Source organism: Monodelphis domestica, chromosome 3 (genome assembly GCF_027887165.1).
Source record: "Monodelphis domestica isolate mMonDom1 chromosome 3, mMonDom1.pri, whole genome shotgun sequence".
NCBI classification, from domain to species: domain Eukaryota; kingdom Metazoa; phylum Chordata; class Mammalia; order Didelphimorphia; family Didelphidae; genus Monodelphis; species Monodelphis domestica.
The window spans coordinates 101522058-101544905 of NC_077229.1; the positions used below are offsets into that span (position 1 = coordinate 101522058).

At 40.8% G+C, this 22848-nt stretch overlaps 1 protein-coding gene across 7 annotated transcripts in view; it reads right to left on the minus strand.

The window, feature by feature from the left end:
* PUF60 (poly(U) binding splicing factor 60) overlaps window positions 1-22848 on the minus strand; it is a 37387-nt gene that overhangs the window by 9770 nt on the left and 4769 nt on the right. For 3 of the 7 annotated variants that reach the window (XM_007488702.3, XM_007488699.3, XM_007488701.3), the window contains exons 2-3: window positions 6939-7007; window positions 251-346 (exon numbers count right to left, since the gene is read on the minus strand). In XM_007488702.3, the coding sequence (XP_007488764.1) occupies window positions 251-346; window positions 6939-7007 (165 nt within the window). The remainder of the gene's footprint in view (window positions 1-250; window positions 347-6938; window positions 7008-22848) is intronic. The other 4 variants (XM_007488700.3, XM_056822855.1, XM_056822856.1 and 1 more) reach the window with 2 other exon arrangements.

Below are 22848 nucleotides of genomic sequence, written 5' to 3' on the forward strand. Positions count from 1 at the left end.
CACGATTTGACTGGGTTAGAGATCTAATATCTCAGCTCTTGTCAACAGTCTCTACCAATCCAAAGCCCCCTGATGTCTGTCTTTTACCTAGTACCTGTAGAAAACCTGAGTCACCAGTTCATCAAGGAGGCCAAGAGTTAGGGAGGCATCAAAGTTCAAAGCTGGCCTATACAATGGGCCTACAGGATTTTGTTAAAGTTATACAAGGAACCATTTTTGGACCAGAGGAGGAAAGGAAAGGATTGCTCACCTTCTGGAGGGCCTCCTGCTGCTCAGGTGTGAGGGGTGGCAGCCCCAGCTTTGCTGCTGTGCTCTGCCCATTTTCCATTTTGATGGAATCTGTGCCCTGGGAGACACAAGAGCCATGATCAGCTGTTCCACACTCCTCATACAGATGTACAAACTCTAAGGGTATCATTGTTGCTTATCTTTACTCCCTCTCCATCCCCGAGATAAGGAACCATAATAAATCCCCACTCTAAAAACTCCCAATCTCTCTCCATTTTTACCTCCTGAGCACAAATAATACAAAAAAGTTTTCTATTTGTGTAGACAGGTGAGGAGGTGATAACACAGTATATATATTTTGGTGAATCCCTAATAAAGCCCTAAAATCAGAATCCTTAGGATCTGGACTTGCCTCTCTGGACATTAATTCCCTCCTCCCTTCCCTCCTCTCCTAAGAACCATTCTCAAGGCCTCCTGCCTAGATGGTTTTTATACACTCTCAGCTCATGCCCCTCTCATACCATGCCTGACCCCTGGCAGAATCATTCCATAGCAATAGAGCCCTATGTGAGTAACTATCACTCTCATACTCTTACTCACAATCTTAATGTCAATAAACATTATAAAGTCTGAGCACCATTTCTTCTCTTTCCTCCAAGCACTAGGGCAGGGAGGATGAGACATAGAAAGGCAGGCTACTCAAATGCTGACCCTTTGCTCACCTTCCCAATCCTAGGCAACTAAAGGCTATTTCAAGCTTCATAAAGTCAGAATAACTAACCCAGAGAGGACTAGGAGAAAAAAAAACCTATATCTATACCCTTTTACCCCTGCTTTGAGATCCCAAATTACTAAAGTGGAACTAAACTCAGTTCTGGGAAAGATAAGGTCATAAATCACCCCCTCTCCACTCCCCCCACCAATTTCCTGGCAGAGATTAAAAAAAAAAATAACTCTCTACACAAACCCAAGGATGAGCACAGAGTTATTGGAACTCACAAAAGCAATTTTACAGTCCCATACCTTAAAGTAGACATGTAGGGGCCATAGTCCAATGGGGGGGGGGGGTGTTCCAGGTTCTGACTAAAACCCCAAAATCTTTCTTCCTAGCCACTTTCTTTTCTCTGGAAGAAGATCCCAGGCTTGGCTTAAGGCCAGGGTGCCTCGAACCAAAGCTGAAAGGGGCCCTGTTTCCCTGCCTCTCTGATCCCTAGACCAAGCTCCTTTTCTCTTTCCATTTGTTCTTGCCCCAGAGCCTGCACACAAAGGCAAAGTGGGTAGAGGGAGGACAGGATTGAGGGGGTATAGCATTGAAACAAAGAATTCAAGAACTAAGAAATAAAGGAATCACACAGGACAAGATTTCTGTGCTCTATGGCAACCAGCTTAGTTACCCTTTAGTCCACATCTCTCTCCCCATCACTCCTACCTCTGAGGCCTGAAATAGGGAGGAGGCTGCTTAGTTTGAAGGAACAAGAATGATTTAGCTTACTTTGAGGAAATCAAGAACAGGTCTAGAAGGAAGCATCCATCTCTCTTCCCCAATCTCTGAGGAGCCAAGAAAAGGAACCTATCTCCCTCGGGAAATGGAGAAAATAAATCTTGTTTCCAGCTAGTATTTTCTCCTTTTCATGAACTCTACAATCAACCAAATTAGATTAATAGCTATTCCATAAACCTAACACTCCAACTCTGATTAATTACGTCTCTGCATCTGCACAGGATGTCCCCCCCTTGCCTGGAACTAACTCTTCTGCATCTTTTTTTGTCTTACTTCAAGGCTCAGCTCAAGTGATAACCTCCTTCAAAAGGCCTTCTCTATTCACACCTGGGTGTTAGTGGTCTGTCTCTACTCAAATTATCTTGTACTGTATATGTTGTGTCTCTTTTCTTCTTCCTTCCCCTAACCTCCTGTATAAGCTCCTTGAGGGCTTATTCACAGGAATGGCCTCATTTTTGTGTCTGTATCTTCAGCTGAATTGAAGGTTTAGAACTACCCTTTTATTCTCAGATTCAGCCCCCATAAGAATCTCTTTCCCTATCCTTGCAGGCTCAGTTCAATGCAAAATAATCAGGCCCAAGGGAATAATAGGAAGCCCTCAAAGAACACAGATGTGGAAATGGTTCACTGTTCAAAGGACACCCAGAGCCTCGTTCCTGTTGATCTAATTCTCCAGATACCACCATTACTAAGTCTCCCTTCCTAGTATTGACCCTGCTCTGGGAGCTAGGGGCAGATGCTGAGGGAAGAGGTCTCAATTTTAGTGGAATCTAGAGTTTGAAGAGTCTTCAAAACCAAATCCAACAGCATCTAGTCTGAACAGTCTGCAATATCCCTAAATGATGTTGTTCTAGCCTGAGCTATCTATTAAACTATTGAATAGCTGAGATTATCACCTGCATACACATGTGTATTATATATACATATGGACATATGTGTGTATGTATGTATGATGCAATTTGATGAGTTTTGGCTTCTATCCATTCTTCCTAGTTTGGCTATCTGGAACAACTTGGGGTCCCTCACCTATCTTACCATATCTGAAGGCCATAATCTTTTCATTCCCTTATCAATCAATCAATCAATCAATCAATAAACATGTATTAAGTAACTAATACAGGAGAGACACTGGGTTGGAGGATACAAATACAGAAGAGAGACAATTTCTGTTCTCGAGGAGATTATGTTCTACCAGAGGGATACTTAGTCATAGATAATAGAGAGTAAATACAAAATAAGAACCACTATGATTGGTGGGGCATTAACAACTGAAGGAAACACTTTAGGTAGTACCATGTAGGCTGAACCTTGAAGGGACTAGTAGTGTCTTAATCACAAGTAAGGAAGAAACATCCCAGGTATAGGAGGCAGCTTATACAAAAGCATGGAGGTGTATAGGGAAGAGTAAGCTGGCCAATTTGGCTGGAGTATAGAGTGCGTGAGCAGTTTTAATATGTAATCATCCTGGAAAGATAAGTTAGAGCCAAGCTGTAAAGGTCTTTAAATGTCAAACAGAATTTTAATTTTATCTGAAGGGCAATAGGGAACTTCTGAAACTTCTTGAGCAGGGAGACATTAGGAATACAAGTGAAGTCATAGTGACACACTATCCTAACGACTCCACCTAACCTGCCATTCTATACTCTACCTATAGAAGTCAATACCCAGGTTTCACAGTTGTCTCCCTTCCCCAAGACTAAACACTGCCCAGCACAACCATCCTCCCAAAGTCAGCTATCTCACTTCCTCTCACCTGGAAAGCTGTTTCCTCTACTATTCCATTCTCACCCCAAACTATCTTTGATTTTCTCAGGAATGCATACTAACTAGTCCAGAGCCCTGGGCAAGGTGTGTACCATCACTATGTTTGCTGACTGAAAATATGTCTTCACTGAATACCTCTGTATTTTCACCACACTGAGGGGAGAGAAGGGAGGGGAAAACCAAGTATGGGCCCTTAAGGAGCTCAGTCTAACTAGAAAACAGGTCTCACTCAGAGTAACAACTAAAGAATAATATTAGACAGCATATGATCAAGGGCTTGATGATAGGAGGCAATCAAGAAATGCTCTAACCCTTCAAAGGAATGGTCCCTGTGAGCTGGAGTGGTTGTGGAGAAAGATAGCCCTGAATCTTGAAGGATGATAGAAGAAATCAAAATTAGAAGCTGTTTAGAGTTAGTTTGTTTAAAACCTTTAGATAGAAAAAACAATGACCAGTCTTTTGAGCTTAGGGCATGCAGAAGAGAGAGCTTTCAGTCACTCACAGTGTGCAAGGGCTCCCTGAGTTCTCAGCTTTCAAAAAGAGAGCAGGGAGGAACAGTGGCCCAAAAAAGCAAACTAAGGTACACTTGGGATCTTAACAGGGACGAATAGGCCAGTGGTTAGTACTTATTTGTCTGCCAGCCTTTTCTTCAGGGCTGTTTTGTAACCAGAAGAGAAAGAAAGCAAAGGGAGAGATAGGAAGGAAGCCAGGAAGGTGGGCCAGCCAGTAGGCCACCTAGCTCTAATCAGACATACAAAAGAACAAAAGCTTGTTTGCTAGGACTTTGCTGAGCCCACTCAAACCAGAAAGGGGATGAGGAGGAAAAGCAAGCCACAGCAACACACTTCATGACCCCAGAGAGTACTGAGGACAGCTCTGAAATTCTTTAAGTGCTGGGTAGGACAGAGCTCCCTTCTGAAGAAGGAATCCTCTCCTCTGCTTGAATAACTCCACTGATGGAGACTTTATCCATGATCTCCTCCCAGGCATTCTGCTCTAGTGTTAAAAGTTCTTGCCAAATTGGCCTCTTTATAACGCTTCCCTCCCTGTATTCCCAAAATGAGTCCTTGTCCTGCACTCTGGGGGCTAAGGAGAACAAGCCTAATCTTTCTTCCCCGTGGCATTCCTTCATATATTTAAATACAGTGATGGCATCCTCAAAGTCTTCATGCCATCATTTCTAACTTTAAAAAAGTAAATATGAAACTCATTGATATATTTAAATAAGAAGGTGCCAGTCTGAGCCTAGATATATTTTTCTTATTCCACTCCCAATGGCATTTTCTTGTAATGTTAAAATAGAAATATAGGCCACCAATGCTTAATTAATTTCAATACTGGAGTTCTCCTTTGCATCTCAGGATAGACACCCTCCCCCAGTATATTTAAGGGTAGTCGGATTGCAGGCAGAGTACCTAGAGGGCATGTGTTGCAGATGTAAACTTATTTCAGTGACAATCAAGTTACTAATAAGTGGCAAAGGAGCAGGGAAGGATTTACAGAAAGAACAGCATGAATAAAGGCCCAGAACAGGAAAGGGGAGGGTATAGGTTCCTTAAGATTAGTGAGTTAGAGCCCATCAACTATCCTTCAAGTGAAAATATAGATAGTTGACATAAGGTCCCACTATCCCTTGTCAATGCCAATCCTGGGTCCTGAGAGGAAACTAGAAAAGTCCTAGGCTAAAAAATCATAAATCTTCAGCCTAGAACAAAAGCTGCCGGAAAAGAAACCTTGATGAGCAGTTCAGGGTACATATGGTGGGAATGCCCAGGTTATGTAGACAAATATGTATACCCAGACCAGCCATTATGTATTTCTACATACTACCCTCCCTGCACCATCACCTATGGGGTGATACCTTTCACAGGCAGAAAATATTCTGGAGCATCTCAAACAAGCAAAAAAATACAACCTGTACATTCCTTTTTCCAGGTGGTAAAAATGTGGTTGTGGCCCTGTACCCTCGGGACCAACCTAGGCCCCTGCAAGATTGCATTGCTACCCAGTCCAGCCCCTTGCCAGTCTCCAAAGTCAGTTCTGCCTCTCTTTCCCTTTCAAACTCATCTCTCCTATCCCTCTTTAACCTTCACCTGCCTCTTTCCCTTTCCTCATCACCAATCTAAGCCCCAGCTCTGAGGCAAAAAAAGACCCTAATAGTTAGGTGGAGGCTATAGGATAGGGGCCATTCACCATGGTAACCAGTAGCCAAACCACATAGGGTCCGGAGATTGAAATCCTTCAATTCATCCTTTGTCTTGGGAAACAAAAGGCCCTTCTCCATTCGGCCAATAGACAGAGTGCTTCAGAGGAGGTCAGAGGAGTGATGAGGCAGACTGACACTCCCCGCTGCTGTCCCTTCCCCCATTAAGCAGAAAACTGGGGTCTCTTCCTTTCTCCTTTCCCCTCACCCTCTGAACAAAGGGGCCAGTCCCATGTACTGGTTGGCTTTCTTTCCAACCCACCTCCCAAATGGCCCTATTAAAAAACACCTGGCCTAAAATTCCTTCTAAGGGGCTAACCTCAGAGACCTCTCTGGCCAAGCACTTCCCTTACTCCTCTCCCTTTGAGCTGCCCGAGGGCTCCAAAGTGGCACCAGGCCTAAGGATACTAGGCAGAGAGAGAGAGAGAGAGGCACTGGCTTGTCCATGACAGGGCAATAACTAAGTAAGCACCATCTGCATGCTCATGGAAATGGATAGACCCAGGGTCTCGGGAAATCAATAACAAATGCAAGAAATTCTCTACAAATAAAAATGAACAAAAAAGGGCAAAGTTCTAATCTCCCTGACTCCCAAAAGGAGCCACAAAGAAAGGAGTTTAGGGTGTGCAGCAATTTGGAGTAGGAGTGTATATGTATACAATAGCTTTCGTACATTCTATAAGTCTGATCAATCAGAGCTGGGCTTTAGAAGATTAATCTGATGCAGGCCTGATTAGGGAGAGAGTATATGTGGACAGGTAATTTAGGAGGTGCACTAGCTCAAGTTAAAGAGTAGGAAAGAGAAATAGAGACTAGAGCCCTTGACCTCCAAAGAGGAGGCTGGAGAAGACAGAATAAAAGATGATCCAGAACTATAGGAAGGACAGAAATTGGAAGCCAGGAAATTTAATTCCTTATATTAGGAGATGACCTTGAATGTAACAAGTTCTAGAAAAGAGGCTTCCTGAATAGGCTTCAGGTCTTAAGGACCATGCAGCTGAAATGAATCTGTGGAGTTTATTTCATTTGTCCCAATGAACAAATCTGACTTTCGAGTCTAACTTAGTAAAGAGTCCCAATGGTCTATGGCTGCAATGGTCACTAAGAAAACAGCCATTCTTATGCACTGCATGAGACCTCCTGTCCTACTTTGCCCTGGGTTGGAGGAAGCAAAGGCCTCCAAGCATACCCCAGTGATAAATTTGTGCTCCGAGTTGAGAGAGAATATGGTAAAGGCAATACCTGTGGAGCTTTCCACTTGTCTCCCGCTGCCGATGGCTCGGGCCCCCCTCCTTGCTGGCCATTCACCTGCTGCAGGCAGGAACGAGATGTTGTGATAGGCAGGCACTCAATCACTGTTCACAGAGCCCAGGCACCCAGAGCCTCCGCCTCCACCACCACCACCACCCCCTCCCCACCCCAGGGAGAGGAAGACCATATCCCAACCCAAGCCCCACATTCTAGGATTCACGTGATACCCCCCCTACCCCTCATACCAGCCACTGCAAAAACAAGCACAGCCCAAGCACAGGCAGATAAAGGGGTTCAAAAGGTACTAAGTCATGAAGAGCTTCAGCCTACCCAATCAAAATGACACTCCTTCACTGCCCTGGCCATTAAGACCACAGACCTCACTGATATTAGTATCCTTTTTTTGGAGGGGGGGAGGGAGGAGAGGGGGCCGGGGCCTGAACTTCTCATCCTAATAGATGCTGTCTATCCCTCCCTTCCTTACTCTGGTCCCCTATCCCTCAATACTGTTAGTTATTACTCTCCCCCTGTGGTCACTTCATCCTGAGAGGGTTTAAGGGGTAGTAGGTTTCCTCTTTACCCTTAAGGCTGATAGGTATCACAACTTTATACATCTGATAATTAGTATTCACACCATTACCACCTAAAGGATCCCCCACCTCCTGCCCCATTTACCCTGATAGATACTATCCCAGATAGCTTCTGGCTCCTAGTCCCAGCTATTTTAGTCTTAGAGCTAAGGAATCCAACAGTCATTGTCCAGGAACAGATACAGAAGAGGTCATGGAAGGAGTGAAGCAAGTTAAAACACCTAAAAACAAAAACAACCAGGAAGCAAGAAGGTCTCCTAGTGTGTTGTCCTTAAACTGCTTTGGGGGTGGGGGTGGGGATCCTATATTATGGTCTTCTCCTTCTACCCTTTAAATGTAAATTATTCCTACCTCACCACCCCCAAATCTTCTTCTGGAAAATTCCATTCATCATCATGGCTTCAATTATCAAATGACTTCCAGATTATTATCTCCAAACCTGGTCTTTTCCTGGAGCACCAATTCAAAATTTCTAGCTTAGTTGTCTAGCTAGCAACTCAAATTCAACACATCTAGGGCTGAATTGATCACGTTTCCCCCAAAGCATGGAGGGAGGGAAAGGGGGGTTGAGAAGGACCAGGCAGCTAGTTGGTTCTGTGAAAACCAGGTCTGGAGATAGAAGTTTTGGTCTCAGACATTTCCTAATTGTATGACCCTGAGGCAAGTTACTTAACCTCCACTGACTAACCCTTACCACTCTTCTGCCTTAGAACCCATATACACTATTGATGATTCTAAGATGGAAGGGAAGGGTTTTTAAAAAAACAACAGAGGGCAGCTGAGTAGCTCAGTGGATTGGGAGCCAGGCCTAGAGATGCAAGGTCCTAGGTTCAAATCTGGCCTCAGACACTTCCTAGCTATGTGACCCTGTGCAAGTCACTTGACCCCCATTGCCTATCCCTTACCAAGCTTCTGCCTTGGAACCAATACACAGTATTGATTCTAAGACTCTTTTTCCTCTATCCCAGTGGACAAGTCTATTGATTCATTCCATCTTTCCACCTTTCTTAAGTCTAGGTCTCTCATTGACTTCAGAGGTTGTTAATAAGGAAAGCACCTTATAAATATTATATAAAAGTGGAGGGGGCAGCTGGATAGCTCAGTTGATTGAAAGCCAGGCCTAGAGACAGGAGGTCCTAGTTTCAAATCTGGCCTCAGACACTTCCTATAGCTTTGTGACTCTGGGCAAGTCTCTTAACCCCCATTGCCTAGCCCCTACCACTCTTCTGCCTTGGAACACATACACAGTATTGATTCTAAGACAGAAGGTAAGGGTTTTAAAAAAAAGATAAAAGTGCGAAATGTCTCTGGACCTCTCCCCCAACTCCAGTCTATCCTATACATGGCTACCCAAGTAATTTTTCTTAAATACAAAGTTGATTTTCTAACTCCCCTAAATCAAGCAACTCCAATGGCTTCCTATATTTCTCTTTTGTTTTTAAAGTCCTGGTATCCACTTCTCTTTCTAGCTGCAATGGGCATTATCTCCAAATTGTCACCCCCATGCCCCCGTTTCCCTCAACAACAATCCAGCCAAACTGGCTTCTGTATTTCTTACTCAAGTCACTTTCCTTCTGTCTGTGTCTTTACACAAGTTAACCTGGATGGTTAGAATACACTTCCTTCTTACCTCAGTTCTGCTAAATGCCCTGATAGTGTCCTCCCTCCCAAACTATCTTGGATTTGTCTGTATGTGTATATGTATAAAACTTTCTATTTAGCTGGACTTGTCTCATGATTAGAATGTAAGCTTACTGTAGGTAGGAATCACTGAATTCCCAGTATTTAACTGGCATAGTGCTGAGTACATAGTAGCTGCTTAATAGTTACTAATAATAAGCTCCTGACTAGTCCTCCTTCTTGCCTCAAGTTAATCTTCTCTCTAATTCATCCTTCTTATAGCTACCCAAATAATCTTATTGTACCACCCAAAGCACCAAATCATAGAATCTCAAGTTTTAAGGATCTCAAAAAGTCTAACACATACCTAAACACTACCAGCAACTCCAATAAGTAGTCTTCCAGCCTCAGTGAAGGGAACCCACTACACCATCCTAGTGGCCTATTCTACTTTTGGTAAGCTCTTATCTTTAACTTTTTCTGATGGCACTAGAGGTAAGAACTAGGATGAGCATGTGGGATTTGCAGAGAGGATTTAGACTTACCTCAAACTGCTGGCCTTAATTTACTCCCCTTTGCTGCCAAACTGGACTATTTTCTGATTTCCCATTCTAATTCTGCCTTTGCTATTACTGCTTTTCATACCTGGAATAGCTCCCCTCCAAAGTCTGCTGTTGGAATCTTTTCCTTCCTTTAAGATTCAATTGCTACCTAGGATGATGAAACCTTCCCCAGCACCTCCCTTCCAGATAAGGTGAAAGGTATCAGTGCCTCCTGTTACAGCCAAAAGAGTGTTTGCTTTAAACTGTGACCGAGGAAATATGGTTTCAAATCAAAAATATAATGGTGGCCATGGGAAAATTCCCAAATATTAAGTATACCCAAGTCAGCTGGGTTTTATGGAGATTTTAATACAAATTAAGGAATTAATGAAAGGGAGTAAGAGAGTAAGAGGAAATAATGAGAAAAAGGCTAGGCCTAAGCCTTAAGAGAGAGATCAGTCAGTCTTTAATCCACTCACCACAAGATTTGTCCCAAGCAAGATTCTAGTGTTCAGAGAGACCCACCAGTTCAGCTCACCAGCTCAACTAAGTTCAGCCACCAAGCCCTCCAATTCAGCTTTGGCAAGCTCACTTTTTTCAGAGGCCTTTCTGACCTCCTTTTAAAAAGAATTTTCTCCTATGTCACCTCCCCTAAGTTCTCACATCTACTAATCATGGTAGACGTTTTCATAGGACTGACCATTCTTAATTCACACCTGAGTAGACTAAACTTTTGAGTAAATTCACACCTCTTTGCCCCTTGCAAGTTGCTTGACCTTTTAGTGATTAATTTGACCTTCATAGGTATTTAGCACCCTTTTGTATTAGATCTAAAAATAGACCTAGCTTAAGGGCTTTTGCCTCACTATAAGTATGGGTTAAGTACTTTTTCACTGTTCAGTAAGTAGTTTACAACTTTATCTTCCCCTAAAGTATGCTTAAGTATGGGTGGAATAATGTTAGAGTTCTCACATTCCTGATCAAGTACCTTCATTGTTTAAAATGGGGAATGGTCTTAACCAAATACTCTAAGGTAGAGTCTGAGGATTTTTAACATTCACAAGTCGAGCAATTTTAAGATTCACACTCCTCAAATTTCTCATGGTATTTTGTCTTGATCTTAATTTTGCCCTGACCACATTCCTTCTTGTTTCACAATTATTTGTATAGATCTACTTTCTCCTCTTTTTTTTTCTTCTAAAACCCTTACCTTCTGCCTTAGAATCAATACTATGAATTGGTTCCAAGGCAGAAGAGCAGAAAGGGATAGAAAATTGAAGCTAAGTGACTTGCCCAGTGTCACAAAGCTAGGAAGTGTGAGACTAGATCTGAACTGAGAACCTCCCATCTCTAGGCCTGGCTCTCAATCCACTGAGCCACTTAGTTGCCTCCCTCCCCAATTTATTATTCTTTAGATAAAAAGCTTCTTGAGATCACATAGTCCATGTGACATCAGAGGACTAGGATCCAAATCCCATCCAACCACCTGGGGCACTTCATTTCTCTGAGGTCCCCCCAGCTCTAAATCTACATATGATCTAGCACAGCAGTTCTCAACTTCTCAATTTGTAACAATGAGAATACATAATGCATATCAGGTATCTACATTCCGAATCATAACTGTAGCAAAATTACAGTTTTGAAGTAGCCACCAAAATAATTCTTTGGTTTGGGGTCACTGCAACATGAGGAACTGTATTGCTGGATCACGGCATTAGGAAGGTTGAGAACCACTAGCACCTAGTAGTAGACCTTGTTTATAGATGCTTAGGAAATATTTGCTAAATTTGCTCCTCTAACTGCTCCCCAACCCCTACATTAACATTCCCCACTTAGCCTTCCATTTAATGAAACAGGGGCTAGCCTCACCTCATTGAAGCCCTCCCCCCAGTCTACCTGTCCTTCGTCCCCCAAGGGGCTGATGCCTCATTGTTCACAGCTCGGATCAGCTTCAAGAGGGGATGAGAGGTATCAAGAGGCCAAAGCAAGAAGGGAGAAGGTATTATAAGTAGATGAAGGTAGTGATGGGATGAAGGAACAATGAGATCATATAACTTGAAGGTTAAATTCAGCAGATCCTATCTTCTCTTTCTTCTGAAAGATTGCCACAAAAATCAATTCACAATTCTACCAATTACCAACCCCAAGCAAGGAAGGATATTCCATGTTGCAAACCCTACCTAACTTTCAACTTCAAGGCTCACTCTTCTTCTTCTAGCCAACTTTCCCAACTGTCCTAGTGTATACTGTTCCCTTCCATCTCTAAATTATTACTGTTAACTTAGCACTTCCAACAAAATATGAGGCAGTTTACCTTTTTACTATTATGTTTGTTTTATCATTCCCACTAGACTACAAGACCAATAATGGCAAGGAGGCAGTTAGATGGCTCAGTGGATAGAATACTGGGCCTGGAATCAGAAAGACCCAAGTTCAAATCCAACCTCCAACTTATACTGGCTGTGTAACACTGGATAAGTCACTTAAGCCTCTGTTTGCCTTAATCCAAGGGTGGAGAAAATGGCAAACTACTCTATTATTTTTGCCAAGAAAAACCTATGGTCAATGTGGGCCATGGATCATGAAGAGTAGACAGAACAGAACAACTAATGTCAAGAGAAATGATCTCATTCTCCTTTGTCTTTCTCACTGTGGAACTGATTGAGGGTCATGGCAAAAAGCAGGATCTGTGACTCCTATGGTAGATATCCTTCTTTCTAGACTAAAGGTCCCAGAAGGGATAGCAACCCTAAAGTGAAAAGTCTCTCCCCAACCCACTCTTTTATTTCCTGCCTCACAATCAAAGATAGTGGAATAAGGACAGGTTTGGTCCCTGATGCTCCTGCAGCAGGCAGTACTTTATAGAATAAGGATGTCTTAGGAAGAGAGCCCAAATTCAGGACAGGAAACTGGCAAAGTCACCTCCATGTGTCTGAGTCCTGTCTCACTCCTTGGGATGACATCTGGGAATACAGAAGAGGAAGCACTGGGAGTAAGGAATTCACTGTCCAGCTTACTGTTTTTTAAGTCATGTAAAAAAGATGGAAGAACAAAAAACTGAAAATGGATATAAAGAGTGAAGCAGTAGGACAATGTCAAAAGCACTTTAAAAAGCTCCAAATGAACAACCCCTAGTAAAGAGCACTAAGGACAACCAAAGAGGCTCTTAAAGACATACCAGGGCACAAGGAAGAAAGCTCAAAGAAGAGATACTATCTTGCTGCAGACCAAGGTATATGGAGAACTAATAAGACAGGAAAGAAAGTAAAATTGCTTTCTTTTTTACTCTACAAAGAAGAAATTACTTTCAGATTGGGAAGCACAACTTAGATGACCTTGCCTGGCCAAACAACATCCCAATGCATGTAACAAACAAATAGAAGTAATTACAAAACCTCTGTCAATAATCTTCTCTAAATCAAGAAAGGGAAAGAACCTACAGAGCTAGAGAAAGATAAATACTGGTAGAAATTTCAAAAGAAAGCAAGCAGATTTGCAAACTGTAGTCCTGTGACTTTGACTGATTCTGGAAAAAAATTCTAGAACCTATTATTTTTTAAAATTATATAATGTCCATCAACTGGGAATTGGCTGAACAAGTTATGATATATGGTTGTAATGGAATACTATTTTGCCATAAGAAATGACTGAACAGGATAAGTTCAAAAAAACCTCAAAATTTATAGAACTGATACAAAATGAAATGAGCAAAAGCAGGAGAACACTATACACACTAACAGAAATATTGTATGATCAACTGTGAAGCACTAACCTACTATCAGTAATACAAAGATCCAAGACAACCCCAAGGAACTCATGACAAAAAAAGGCTATCCATAGCCAAAGAAGGAAATGTTGGAATCTGATTGCAAAAAGTAAAATCTTTCACTTTATTTCCTTCAAGGTTTTTATCATATGTATGATATGGCCTTATCCCACAGTATGGAGAATATGGAAATATATATTGCATGAAAGCACTGGTACAGCCTATAATAAGCCTATTTACTGCCTCAGGAAAGAAGGAGGGAGGGAGAGAATTTGAATAGCAAAATGCCAGAAAACAATTAAAAATGTGTTTTTTAAGTTTAAAAAACATGGTTTGTGAAATGGTAAAATCACTAGAGCCAACATGGATTCAAAAAGAAGTTATAATAGACTAACTTTTATTTCCCTATTTGACAGAATTCCTTGACTAGTAAGTAGATTTGGGAAATTCCAGAGACATATAAACAGATGATGAGATATGAGTTGATTGCAGTTTTCAAACTACAAATTTTACAAGTGTGAGGACTTTTTTTTAATGTATAAAAAGTTTAAGGAAGCCTCCATAACTGTAATTGTTATCTGATAAAATGACAAAAAGATAAATAAATGACACTTTTAAATAAATTTGTATGTTATCAAACCTACAGCACACCAAGAATGCGGTTTTGTTGGTATGGAAACACCATCAATGTAAACACTGTCTACATTTTCTATAATTTACTAAATAAATCTCAAGAGAGCTAAAGTCCTAGAATTAAAAGGACCTGAATAACATCTGTATGTGAAACATTTAGTCATCTAAAGAAGTGTATTTCCTTATCTATGAAAATTAATATGTGGATACCGAAACTCTTTCAGCAACTCTGTTGTACATAGGAATCTGGTTGTATACCACTGGGCCATATGATAGTAGCTAGACACTGGCTGATTTGACTTGACCCAAAAGGTATTGAAAAATGTCACTCTGGAGGAAGGTATCTAGAATGATGACACACATGAAGCTAGGCAGGTTTCCTAATATGTTGGATGGAAGGATAAGGATTCAGTAAGATCTTGACTGGCTAAAAGGATAGATCATATCTAATCAAATAAAATTTCAAAGGGAATCCTAATAGAAAAATTAACTAAGCAAGTACAATATGGGGAAAGATGGTTTAACCTTGCCTTTGCAATCCTGCAAATTGGCAAAAATGACAAAATATGGCAATAGTTATTGGAGGAGTTATAGAATAGACATACCCACGTGCTGTTGAAGCTGTTAATCAGTACCTATTTTCAAACTTTTTTAATGGATTGATCAGCTCTTCTTTTTTTGTCTTAAAAAACTTATATGGAAGGGGACTCTGGGAAGAAGAGGGAAAACAAGGAGGAAAAAAAATGTTTAAGCCCAGACATCAATAAAACTAATTCTAAAAAAAGGTCTAGCAATTAGATCTGTCTAAAATCCAATTCAACAATGATCAAGTGTGCTATGGAACAAATAAGATAGTATTTTCAAAGCATTTAGCATAGTGCCCAGAACACCATAAAAACTTGTTTTCTCCTGTCCTCCCTGTGATTGACCTTGGGGATTAAAAAAAAATCTCAAAGCTCACATTCTAGAGGGGGAAGAGAATATAACATGTATATAAGTATACACATAATAATTTGAAGAGGGACTGAACACAAACAACCAATAAGATTAATAGTGTTTGGGATGAAAGAAGTAAAGAAAAGTAGAACTGCTCAGCATTCTAAGGAAAAAGTACAAAAGTGTAGAGGTATTAGATAAAATAGGCTGAATAGAAAGTTTTCAAGAGTGATCACTTGTTAGAGATGTAGAGATGTGCTCAGATAAAAGACTTCAGGGGGCAGCTGGGTGGCTCAGTGGATTGAGAGCCAGGCCTAGAGATGCAAGGTCCTAGGTTCAAATCTGCCCCCAGACACTTTCTAGCTGTGTGACCCTGGGCAAGTCACTTAACCCCCATTGCCTAGCCCTTACCAAGCTTCTGCCTTGGAACCAATACACAGTATTGATTCCAAAATAGAAGGTAAGGGTTTAAAAAAAAAAGTCCCCTCCAGATCTGAGATACTATGATTTTGTGAATAAAGTGAAGTCATGCAGTCTTGAATCAGTCCCTAAGTTCCTTCTCCTGGGGCAAACCCTCAAAATATCTAATAGAATATTCCTTGCAGGAGGAGGACAGAGGTATGACTCTGATACCTTTGTTTAGCTCAAGCAGCAATTCAAATGGCTGTTCCAACCACTCAATCTTATTGCCTGCCAGTCCAATCACCAAAGGCTGAAAAAGCAGCTTTGTCTCCTCAAAAGGCCAGCTCCCACGTGCAGGCCCACTGAACTCCTCTGAATGCTCTTCAGCAACAGCAAGCTGTCTCCAAATAAATCTCCAGAGAACAATACCAACAGCTGTGGAAAAGACCTGGGCATAAGCCATCTCCCAAATAAGAGGGAGGGAGAAGAAGAGAGACAGAGAGGGAGAGGGAGAGGGAGAGGGAGGGGGAGAGAGAGTCTGTGAGCGCACGTGAGCACACACGTGTGCGTGTGTGTGTGCGCGTGCACACACAGAAAGGAAGAAAAAAACATTAAGTGCTTACTATACTCAGCATAGAACTACGCAGTGTAGATAAGATACAATTATAAGCAAAAAGACAGTCCCTGCCCTAAGAAAGTTTCCAGTCTAAAGAGGGAAGAATATAAATATATGGGAAGTGAAAATGGGGGTGACTGGACGGAAAATGAATGCAGGTCAACCTTGGTTCATCCACAAAATTGAAGCTCCAAGAACTCAGAACTCACCAAAGGGGAAGGGCACGGGCCTTGCAGAAGCACATTCCACAGTGAGTGGGCTGGGAGATTGGCATGCTGTTCCAGGGTGAGACAGCTCAAGGAATTGAAGAAAGTTCCAGGGTGAGGCCTACGATGCCCTGCCATTTCCCATAATGCTAATACTGCCCACTCCTGGACCTCTACATCCCTCCAGACCAGCTCCAAAAGTTGGATATTTGCTGGACTACACTGAGTTGCCCATGAAACCAGTAAAGTACAGGTAACAAATAAGTGCTTGGGAACCTATATGGCTTCTGACTTCAAACAACACCCCAGGGCATAGGTCTAGTTCTTCATCTTCCTCTTAGCTGGTAAATCCAGGTAACTTTCATTCAGGTAGAGAAAGTTCCAGAAGGATCTGATGCTTTAGGAGGGGAAAAACAGGGGAAGAATTGACATGGAAGTATTCCTTTCTGGAACATGAAGATGGTACCATTACCACATCATGAAAAAAAGATGAGTGAGGTGATTTTTTTATCTTGAAAGAAAGAGAAAGTCTCATAAGGAGTCCAAAAACAAAACCCAGACTCATTATTGATATCTCCTCTACAAAGAACCTCCTACCCTTAGGGTCATTGGGTCATTTGTCAAATGAGTCTCATAAGGTTAAAAAAAATACCCTGTAGCCTAAACTTCTGTTTAACACCAGCATACATCTACAATCAAAGGTCTAATGTTCCCACCCTATTGCATGACCAATGCTCAAATCTCCCTGGCTCTTATGCCCCAGACTAGTGCTTGATGCTCCTTGACTTGCAAAATTAAGCAAACACATGGGAGCAGGAGACTAAGAAAACTAGATGGAGAAAGTCGGGGCACAATTAAATCATTGGTGATGTTTTGTTTTAATGTCTACCAAAACAATGCCTTACCTATTGGGAGGGAAGGAGAGAGGAAAGACTGACTGTCATCTCAGAGACTGTCATGGATGACAAGGAACACCCAATCTTTATGCTCACAGTTCCTCCCCATCCCACTGAATACAGTTTACCAGTCAGAAGGAAAAGTATTTTCATTAGTCAGAGCAGAAAGGCCAAACCACTCTAGCAAAACAAAACAAACAAACAAAAACAAAAACAAAAAAAAAAAACTTAAATTGCCAGAGAAAAAGGAAAGAGGGGAGAGAAGAAGAAAGCAAAAATAACGATGGCAGAAATGGCAAATATCAGAAGCCGGCAGTAGGGCAGAAAGTTTGAGAAAAAGACAAGAAAAAAGCTTCACAAAGGGGGACTAGTGGTTACTCAGATCTCGGTCACTCAATAAACATTTATTAAGCACCTACTCTATGATAGGCACTATGCTAAAGATACAAAAAAAGGCAAGAGACATCTCTGCCCTCAAGGAACTTACAGTATAAAGAGAGAGAAAACCAGCAAATATAAATAAACAAGTTATATGGGGGGTGGGGAGGAAATAATCAACAGAGGGAAGGCAACTAGAATTAAGAAGGGTTTGGGAAGACTTCCTATAAAAAATAAGATTTCAATTGGGACTTGAAGCCAGAAGGCAAAGATGAAGGAAAACATTCCAGGCATATGGGACAGTCAGGGAGAACATGGAGCTAAGAGATAGTGGGTCTTGTTTGGGAGAACAGCCAGGAAGCCAGTGTCACTGGGTTACACGCTGAGGCACTAAGAACACTCCTTGATGTACCATTTTCCAAAGGCCAACATTCCTAAGTCATAAAGGGACAGAGAGGGTGAAGTTCTTAGGGAAAAGTCAAATGAAGACCTACTTCCTTCATTAATCTCATATAAGTGGATTGAGAAAGTGTGGCACTTTTGGCACACCCACCAGATCAAGACTGGTGAAGCTGGCAGGGGAACTCACTGAGCCAAAGGCTCAGCTCTAAGCTGAGTGCCCTAGACCAAGATAAGAACACACCCAGAGGCAGGCAGCAGAACAAGTCCCCACTGTATCCTTAGCTACAGATTTCATTCATCCACGAGTGAAAAGGTTAGAGGGTCTCCTGAGCATCTCTGACTCCCTGCTCACAATAAAGACAAAAGCTTTCTCAGAAGAAATGGTTCTCTGAGTTGTAGGATCCATAGGATAGCTTTAGTTGGTCATAATGAAACCAGGCATTAGAAGGCTGGATCTAGCTGTTTAAAAAAAAAAAAAGTTGTTGTCTTTTTTTTTTTTAATAAACCCCAAACCAAATATACACAAGAGATATATCAGAAAGCTGTAGAAACATGTTGGAGCTGTTTCAGAGAGCTCATACCTGAGCCCAGTCTCACATCACTGACCAAACACAGGTCTATGCTGACAAAAGCAGCCTGCCCAATTCTGCCTTAGCTAGTACTGGAAGATCAAGTGCCCATGAAGATCTAAAGGGGGAATACTTGGCTGTTCTCTTCATGTATGTGCTAATTCAATAGACGCCTATACAATAAAGCCTTTAGTAATTAAAAAATGTTAATATCCTAGAGTTTCCAAAGTGTCCCACATTTATCAATGATTTATAAAAAGTAGGCTAGTCTTTGGAAGGGTTTCTAGAAACACCTTCTTTTCTATTTATTTGTTTTGTTACAATGAAAGATCATTTCTAAGCCAGTCTTACCTGGGGATGGCAGGCTATTACACTGTTAAGAAATCATAAAATTTAATCAGAGAATGGTTGGAAATTTACCCTCATTTATGCCCCAAATCCAATGAGACCTCAACAAAATCAACCTACGAAACAAAGTGTTAATTCTATTGTTCCTCAGAAGAGATTTTATGAAAAAGCAAATAAAACCCATCTGGGCAACATGGTATAAGCTTTCTGATCTCTCAGTAACATCAAATGTGAAAATTGTTATGGTATACCTCTCACCTGACTATTTCAATAACTTTCTAATTGACTGGCCTGCCTCAAGCCCAACTATCCTCTACACATTGTTGAAGTAATTTTCCTAAGGCACAGATCCCTGTTAAATAAATTCCAGAGCTCCCTATTACTTTTGTTTAGCATTTAAATCCTTCACAACCTGGTTCCAACATACCTTTTCAAACTTACATATATCACTTGTCTTCATAAAGGCCAAAGTCATAATCTTGTTATTCCTCACTTGCAACATTCCATTTCCCACCTCCATGCCTTGGTCCAGGTTATGTCAGTTATCCCTGGAATGTACTCTCCTCTCACCTCAGTTGATCTAAACCTCCAGATTCATTCCACATTCGGTTTTTGCCATTCCTTCTACATGAAGTCTTTCCTAATAAGTTGCTAGTGCCTTAGCCTCCCAGACTAGCTGTATTTGTAATATATATGCTTACCTATGTTGCCTCTACCTCCATCATGTATGATATCTGAGGACAAAGACTGTTAATTTTGTCTTTGTGCCCCTCCTTGCTCCCGATCATCCTTCTCAACTATCAAATTGATCTTCCTAAGCATAGGTTTGCCCAATTCAATTAACTTAAGGGGTTCCCTATAACTTTTTGGATTAAATATAAAATCCTCCAATATTCAATGTACTTAATAACTTGCCCTCTTCTGCACTTTCAGTCTTTTTACATCTTATTCCCTCTGCCTTATACTCTGTAATCCAGTGTCACTGGTCTCTTTACTGCTCCTCTAACAAGACACTCCATCTTTAGACTGAGCATTTTCACTGGTGTTCCTCCACCTAAAACATTCTCCCTTCTCATCTCTATCTCCTGGCTTCCTTCAAGTCTTTCTGCATTCAATTTTTTCTGTATCTATCTCATTTACACATAGTTGTTTTCATGTTCTCCTCCATTAGACTGTAAACTTGAAAGCTGGGACTGTTTTTACCTTTCTTAGTATGCCCAGTACCTGGAAAATAGGTGTTAAGTGCATGTTGACTGATTCAGCACCTACAATTACTGTCTGGCATGTAGTAATTTCTTAATAAATGCATTAATTGAGGGCAGATAGGTGGCAAAGTAGATAGACAGGCCTGGAGTCAGGAAAACATCTTCCTGAGTTCAAATCTGGCCTTGGACACTTACTAGCTGTGTGACTGTAGGCAAGTATTTTAATCCTATTTGCCTCAGGTCTTCATCTGTAAAACGAGCTGGAGAAGAAATGGCAAACCCCTCCAATATATTTGCTAAGAAAACTCAAAAAAAAAAAAGGGGGGGGTCACAAAGAGTTAGATATCACTGAAATGACAGAACGCAATTGATTAATTAGGTCTGAGATTTTGTACAAAATCAAACTTGGAAGTAGAGCTCCTGTTCAAAGGGATTTTTGTTATGGGAGAATTTGCAAGCTCCCATAAACACTCAAGCCTAGGTGTCTGAAATGGAAAGGTTATGCTCCTTCTTTCAAACACTACGAACAACCAGTAAGTGCTTATGACGTATAAATTATAGAAAGTGTGGTTCTCAATGTTGACAGCAAATCAAAGGCCACTCAGAGACTTTTTCACACAATGAAAAAGAAAATTATTTCCTGGAAGATTAGAAAATGACTGTATGCAGAAATCTTACCCAGGAGACTAGGCCCTTGCTTCACAATACCTTGATGAAAAGGAAACAGACAAGTAAAAAGAACAAGTGGGTTGAGAAAGCACCTTCCCGTTCATAGACCAGAGTTGTAAGAAGCCTTAATGATTATCGATTCCAAGAGTGATCCACAGACTTGGTAAGAGCATAGATTCCAGGGAATCTGAACTTGGATGGGAAAAAAAGTTGCATCTTTATTTCAATATACTTGTTTTCTTTGTACTCATATGTATTTTATTTTGTATATTTAAAAAGAAAGGGTTCATAGGCTTCACTTGACTGTCAAAGGGATCCATGCCACAAGAGTTGCTAAGCACACTGATCTATTCCAATATTCACATTTTAAAGATCAAACTCTGAAAGGTGAAATAACTTTCCTAAAATTACATAGAACCAGGACTTACAATCTAGTGTTCTTTTCATTACAACTGTTTTCTTAAGCCTTGGATACTAACAGTGTCTACACTTACCAACCTACATAATAGCCATGTCCATAATAAGAAATGAAAATTTAATAATTATCTCTACTCAATGTGCTATGTTTAAGAGAGAATGATGTGAACACATTAGAAAGCATCATGGAGAACTGAACAAGAATCATTGGGTTAAGAGCAGGGTAAATGTGATCAGGACTTTTAAAAAAAGGAAAAAGAATGGAGGGGTGAGCTGGGTAGCACAGTGGATTGAGAGCCAGGCCTCTCAGAGACAGGAGGTCCTAGGTTCAAAATCTGACCTCAGACACTTCTAACTGTGTGACCCTGGGCAAGTCACTTAACCCCCATTGCCTAGCCCTTACCACTCTTCTGCCTAGGAAGCATATTCCAAGACAGAAGGTAAGGTTTAAAAAAAAAAAGAATGAAGTCTATAAACTACAAGCTATTTAGTTTGATTTCAATTTCTAGCAAAATTGTAGAACTCATTCAAAGGACAGTTAGATGTACACAGATAAAAGGGAAAAAAGTAACCACAAGAAGCCAATACAGTGTGATCCAGAACAGGTAGGGTCTAGCATTTTTTTTTTTACAGTTTAGACCAGAAGAATCAAACACTCAGCCATATGAGGTCTGAACCAGATGAAAAATGTAATTGGGATATATTTAACAAAATAAGTAAAAATACAATAAAACATTAATTAAGTTTAATATGTGGTCTTCTACATCCACACACATCCAAAAGGATGTAGCTCCAAGTTTCTATATGAATTTGATACTAGTTTAGACCTTTATTAACTCATACCTAGACTATGGTAATAGTTTTCATTTAAATTCAAGAAACGTTCATCATTTAAAAAGTAAAAAAACAACAAGGAGAACTGCTCTCGTAGATGTGGTTCTCTCCAAAAAGAAAGAACTGGTTGCTGACATAGAAATGATGGGAACATCATTAGGGATTAGGGAATACAAAATTTTAAATTTGTGATAGAAGAGGAAAACTGGGAAAAGCCTGAAATGCATCCTGAATTATGGAACAAATTTCAAAGGATTCAAAAAGTAGCTGGAATCCCAGACTAAAATTCAACAATAGGTGGAGACAAGGAGGCATGGAAATATTAAGAGGATCAAAGAAACAGTAGTGAACAGTATAATACAAGACAATAGGTAGTCCAAGCTAGCTGGAATATTGAGAAAATGACAGGAAATATGAGAAGGCTAGAAAGGATAGTTGAACCCAGGTTGAGGAGCAGGAAGGTAAGTAACAGGACTAGGAGCTTAAATTTTATGAACACTGGACTTTAAATAAAAACTTTCTTCCAAATAAAGCTAACTAAATTGCAATGGTTAACTACCTGTTCTTCCTGGACACTTCTTAGGGAGTAATTGCTTTTACTTTCTCTGTCCAAGTAACTGATTTTTCACAGGTTTTCTTTCTTGGATTATCATTCATCTTTTAAGTTTTCCTCGGTTTTATCCTAGGCATTCTCTTTTCTTTTCTAATTTCATCAACTCCCATTTGTTTCCAAATATCTCTTTGTGGTGACTCCCAAATCCATACAATATACTCTAATTTCGTCCCTAAATTCCAATGACATGGTTAACTCTTGCTTGAATACTATCTCATCCCTGGCACCTCAAACTTAGAATGTCCAAAATGGAACCTAT